At 38.2% G+C, this 6,432-nt stretch overlaps 1 protein-coding gene across 1 annotated transcript; it reads right to left on the bottom strand.

Moving 5' to 3' along the window:
* Positions 1-5,271: 5,271 nt before the first annotated feature.
* On the bottom strand, positions 5,272-5,733 carry LOC106814700 (adenosine receptor A2b-like). The gene has a single exon (XM_014819047.1). The coding sequence runs from the start codon at positions 5,731-5,733 to the stop codon at positions 5,272-5,274; it is 462 nt and encodes a 153-aa protein (XP_014674533.1).
* Between the last annotated feature and the right edge of the window lie 699 nt (positions 5,734-6,432).

The raw sequence follows: 6,432 nt of genomic DNA, 5'->3' as shown, positions 1-6,432 counted from the left end.
CAAGATATCATCAGGCAGTATAAAACTGAAATTAATGATAGTTACAATAATATATGTCCCATGGCAAAACATAGATATCACTTAAAATATTGGTTCATAAAATTATATCACCACAACTAAAATCATCTTTAAAAATATATACAATATTTAAAATAACGTGATCCTTAGTCAAAAATAGCTACAATTAAAATGCGACACAACGATAGAATCAAACATATCACATAACCGAAAGTTGCCCAGAGAGTTATTTCAAAGAGACCAAAATGTTTATAAAGAAGCGCAAGCAAAATAAGCGCAAGTAAAGACTAATTATCCATGCTATTGTAAAAAATTCAGTGCCCGTTTACAATTTGTTAATCATCCTGCACATGTACGGAACAGGGCTATTGAAGTACCGCCTGGTACGAGAAACTTTTGCCAGCCGGAGTTTACTAGAATTCCGTGTTATGCGGTTAGACATATTTATTGTTGAATGAGGGCAAATATCCTGTAATCGTTTACAACTTTTGAGCGGATAAGCAACATTTCCACAAATCTGCTCGCGACGAAACGCAAGACTTCGGAAGCTGTGATAGTACATCATCGTACATGTCGTACCTATTCCAATTATTATAACCTATTCAAGCATACGAAGAATGTGTGCGCGTAGCGAACGCAGCGAGCGCCTTAACGGGTGGGGTCCAGCGGTTCCGGGGTTCCTTAGGGCCCTGGCAGGGTGCCGGGGCAAAGCCCTTGGCAAGGGTCCGGGGCACGGAGCCCCCGGAAGTTCTTGAATTTTAGCAATTTAGAACTTTCAAGATGGCCGTTTCTCAGAGAATTGAAAACAAATTGAAATTGTAAGTGCAATATTTGTAAATTCTATGGTTATTTGTTTCTTTGTCTCCCAGAGGTTTAATAACACGCAACCCCCTCCCCCTCCCGCAACTACAGCACTGGAATCATCTTCCCCTGAAATTTTGATAAAACGTATATTTTACTGAGAACGCTCAAACTGTACAAAAAGTATGAGAAAAACGACCAGATTTGAACCAAAAAGTGCATATTTTCAACCCTTATACAAAATCAGGGAATATACTTCTGGTCGGGTCGCAGCAAAAAAAAACGAAGTGATGAAATTGAATTTTCCCCATTCAATTCCCGTAAAAATTCAATATCCCCACTCTCAATAGGTCTGTTCAAATTTTGAATAAAGCAAGGATTTAACTTTCGTGAGCAATGAAAAGACGTGATTTTGGGATTTTGAAAAAAAATCGTATATGGGGAATGCGTTCAAAATTAACCGTCTGATTTTCAGTAAAATAATGTCATTCTTGGAACGAGTTACAGACATTTTACAGTAGATGTATGTCACTTTTCATTTGTATAATAATACATTAGGAGAGTATGAATAGCGATGAAGCATTTGTAGATAAATATTCAGTATTTATTGTCTGTAAAATATTATATTTTTCCTCATTTTTCTCCAGAAAGTAGGGGGGATTATTGTACACGCCATCCCCACCTCAATAAGTGTATGGGAGGATATATCCCTCCATCCCCCCGTTATCTACGCCCCTGCACATGGATGGCGCTGCGGGCACAAGTGGTATTTTGATTGATATACGGCGATAAGCCTTTATGCATTTAATGGTTCAAATCACAGGCGTTTGTACTGTTTCAATAAACACAATTTGTATTTACTACCAAAGTCACAAAGTCTACAAACGTTTATGTATTAATTCTCTGTCGACTAATAATTACACGTAAATGCCGTTCAAATGATTTGTAACTCACCGCGCGCGCGCCACTAGCAATGCTCAATCTCACAGAAAGAAATCTGTGTATCCGTCTATAATTCTGTGTGTGTACGTGTGAGTGGCGTGCATGCGGTGAAATTGTGTGTTGAAGAGAAGCATGTAAACTGCATTTACGGGAAACTATCACCAATAATATGCGAATGAGTGTAGATAAAATTGAGACTAATAGTTAATATAATTCGTTATTTATTATTGAAACTGTCCAATTAATTGACTGTGGTGAAAATCTCCGAAAAGCGTGTGATGAATTTTTACTTATATCTGCAGATCGGGTAAACACATTACGGACAATGTTAAGGCCATGTTTGCAGTAGATTCTGATATCGGCATTATTGTATTAAAAGCATAATAATTGCTAGGTAAGTTGGAGTGAGCGAACATGGGATTTCTAATCATTTAGCCTTAATTTTACGCTCCTTCGTTTTTATTCTCTTCTGTTATTGTTGTTTTCGACATAATGATCGTCGTCGTTATCGTCGTCGCTATAGCTACCGTCGTATAAAGGATGCACGCACCGTGCAGTAGCCTTCCACCAATTTCAATACCTCGTTTCTTGAAATAATGGCTTTTTCTGAATTTTGTGTGTGGTAATATTCGGCACTAGAGTGCACTAATCAGCATTATAGGCCTACACGTAAGGGAGATGCCCTGTGGACGCTTAGAAGACATAAAAAATGTAATATATTAGACTTGTCGCGTAATTGCACCATTCTATCAAGTGACGTAGCGATGGCGACCGATCCGCCGTTGTTGTGTGTGTAACGGGATAGGAATACGTGCTGGAAATGTGCATCATTTAGCAAACAAACGTTTGGAGTGGAGTCACAATCGTGAACCTATGTTTATTTAGCATTAATAAAGTGTATGTTGTGTATGTACAGAAACTCGTAACTACGTTTCTCTGCCATGCGTATTTAAGTCTGCGGCCTATGGACGCCTTCTAATTTGGCAATATACTTAAACCAATTGTTGGACATGTACATGGTTTTAGATTTGTTACGTCTGATAATAAGACTTAAGAATTATTCACGTATACATGTGTTCTGAAACATATATAATCCATTCAGTGTATATAGAATATTTATGTTACCTAAGATCGTATAAGGTCTTTGGTTTTATTGTAGTGACCCTAAGGGTGACCGCTACTGGCATACTGGCTACTGGTACTGCTACTGGTATTGTGTTGAGATCATTTTTTGCTCCTACTGATAGGCAAGACGACGACGCAGTAGCTTAGTCGGATACCAGACTGAAACGCAATACTGATTATTTAGATATAGGTATGTGACGGAATACCTTTATTATATCTACTCATACACGATACAACACAATGAATATGTAGCTTACTCGTCCTTACATACATTGACGTTATATAGCTCCTATTTCTGAAAAATTGTCATATATATATATATAATACGTATATGGGGAATTATTGACAAACATAAATGATTTAATGATAGACACAAATGGTATTTAGTGACAGTCACAAATTCGAATTAATGTCTATCATATATTCTATTTAGTGACTATCATATATTCCATTTAGTGACAGTCATTAAATCAAAAAATTTGCACAGGGGAGAGATAGTGATCCGCTAGGGGACGGCTCTGATTGGCTAATTTTGTCTCTTATTTATTTTTATTATTTTTGGCTAATTTTGTCTCTTATTTATTTTTATTATTTTTGGCTAATTTTGTTTTATTTTAGAATTAGGGTTAGGGGTAGGGTTAGGGTTAGGATTAGGGTTAACTGATTTCTATATCCACAACACACTAATAACGCGCCATCTAGCGGATCACTATCTCTTCCCTGAGACCTACTATTAAATCGACAATCAGATACAACTTATTTTTTTTCTCAGCCAATCATAGGCATGGAATTATTGACAAACACTAAATGATTTAATAATAGACACTAAATACCATTGTGTCCTACCTCGCCTGCCTTATACGCAAGCCTACATATATAAGTATGTACATCTATATATCCATATATATATAGTATTTTAATATATATATAATTGGCGGTCGGTATGCGAGTTACGTTTGAATATAGACACTGTTAATATATCTACCATAATATATTGTATATTATTAATCTATTTAGACTAATATGAATTCGTGGCTCCATTATCGCCTTTGACGAAATTAAATATATGTGATATCTTAAGCGTAAAACAGTTACATGGCGAAAACATCTAGGATGTAATATAAACACACATCTTAAGGAACAGTAGCCTCTAGGGTTCTAGGGTTATTTTAAGCCTAATTTAGAGTTTATAATTGCGGCTACACTAAAAGTTTCATGGTTCAACTCACATTAGAATATTTTTTTTAAATTATGTTTTACAACGGTAACGAACTACAGTGTGTGACTAAACGACGGTGCGCCACTCAACAAGCGCACGATCTGAAAAGTTGCCGCAACAACGCACTTTTGCAGCCAAGGGCTACAGAGCCGAGGGCTATTTTCTTATTTATTCATTTAAAAGGCAAAAGGATTGTAATATCTTATAAACGACATATAGGTTTTCAAGTTAATAATATGGATAATTTGCCCTAAAATGAATACATCGTTTCGTTAAAATCAGGCATTTAGGTATAAATATTGTTGGCACGTTTTGTGATTAGTCCCTCGTCATTGTACACTGCAAAAATAAAATGCAAATACGCCAACTTTTGTGGGGTGTCAAGCACGTGCGCGGGTGATCAAATGGTGGCACGTTTAAGATTTCGTAGACGCTTGATGTGTAATAAATTAATTAAGTATCTGGTGGACAAATACATGTGGGGTATAGACGATGTTGTTATACAGTAGTAACGAGTTGTATGCCAGTAAAATCCTAGAGGCTACGTCCAGCTTTCAAGTGAACAGGCTACGTGCCAAATGCCATCTAACACTGCAGTCAGCACATTACCGCAGTTTAACTAAGGTCTTGCTCCACGTTCGGCTGAGATGGGTTATACAGTGGGACGTGGCACAACCAAATAGTTTCCCTCACTGCTAGACGAAAATCTTTGTACTTGTAGAAGTAGAATGATTGGATTCATTAGTGAATTAAAGTAGAATGGCATTTACTCGAATGAAAACGAAGTGTTCGAAGTTGGAAACGGGAAAGCTGTGGATTAAGATGAAGTGAGAGAACGTGCGGTGTAACAGAAGTAAGAACAGTGCCGACAACTGTAAGTAGATCTTGGACATCTTCAGCGTAGCGTGGAAAGAGGACATGTCCTTCTGCTCCTCAGCTGATGCTGCGGCCATCCTTCGTCGTGGTGGTCCCAGACAATCCTTGCGATGACGACGTAGCAGTAAGTCATGAAGATAAACAGAATAATATAATGACTGGAAAGACTAAGAAACGAATCCAAGGCAAAAGTTCTAGGTCAATGACGCAGAATTGAAGGCGCTCCCAGGATAAGATAACTGATGGACTGCTGGCGATCCAATCACAATCGCGTACGTCGTCCGATAAAGTTATGAGAACAGCTCAGTGCGAGCAGGAGTCATCAGCTGGTTGTAGCGTAACGGATACACGATGGCCACGTATCTGTTGATCGTACAGAGTGCAATATCCATCAACGACAGCTGAAAAAGCGTCATTGCAAAGCCCGTAAACACGGCGCAACGCGGCATCGTGTCACGGCGTAGGACTCCTGTCCAGAGTGTACTGCCGAGTGCGAAGTCACAGCAGGCCAGATTAGCGATCGTCATGTTTGCTGCTGTTCTCAGTCGGTGAATCTTTGCTATAACGATAATCACAAGACCATTGCCTACGGCTGTAAATAGCGAAACCAGTACAAACAGTGGAACGTTTAGTGATCTAGTATGTATTTTAATAGCAGTGATATTTGCGTCGTCAGAGTAATCCTCATCAGCGTTGTTCCGGTGACTGCTTATTGTCAGGTTGCTCTCATTTGAAAATAAAGTCACGTCCATCGTCGATGCGCGAAGATTAAAAATAGTATACGTTTCTGTGAGTTACGCTGCTGTCTTCGGATCTTCGTGCGACTAGATGTTATGTAAATTGACGATGGCGACGCTAGAGACTGCCTAGCTAGCATCATGCATGTTGTTATATACTTCTGTTTGCGCGCGCGCATCAGCTTTTTTCTTACCGTGTGTCGATAAAAACCTATAATCTGAACCAATCACAGGCTGCCGTTTCCCTCTACCACTGAATACAACCTGAGCTTCTATGTCTCAATCAGGCAGAAGTACTTGATGTGTTTCATGAAGTGTGTAAAACCAACAATTCGTTTTCGCACATTAAGTACACTACTAAAAGAAATAAAAGGTTCTTGAATTCTTAACCAATACGGATGTTTTATAAACAAAATAAAAGTACTAAACATTTAATATGTATGCGTGTAGATTTAATATGTACGTAGGTAGTTAATTTAAATTATTACACGCGCCGAAATTGATATAATTCAGTTATGCATGTGACGCAACTTTCTGTTTCCATTAGAGAAAACAGAAAAAGTGATGCAAGATGCAGCAAATTAACCATATAGAAGGAATACAACCGTAAAAGCGGTTATACTGTATAAAACTGTTCCTGCTGCTGTTCGCGGCAACGTAATCCCCATATCACCAAATTGCAACCGGCAGTATTCATTTTAACAAAAATATTAC

Source organism: Priapulus caudatus, unplaced genomic scaffold (genome assembly GCF_000485595.1).
Source record: "Priapulus caudatus unplaced genomic scaffold, Priapulus_caudatus-5.0.1 Scaffold965, whole genome shotgun sequence".
Taxonomy (NCBI): domain Eukaryota; kingdom Metazoa; phylum Priapulida; class Priapulimorpha; order Priapulimorphida; family Priapulidae; genus Priapulus; species Priapulus caudatus.
The sequence above is the reverse complement of the archived record's forward strand: the minus strand, read 5'-3'. Positions and strand labels throughout refer to the sequence as shown.

What these genes read in the sequence shown, in the direction of transcription:
- LOC106814700 (XM_014819047.1), bottom strand. Translation starts at nt 5,733, where the DNA reads ATGGACGTGACTTTATTTTCAAATGAGAGCAACCTGACAATAAGCAGT.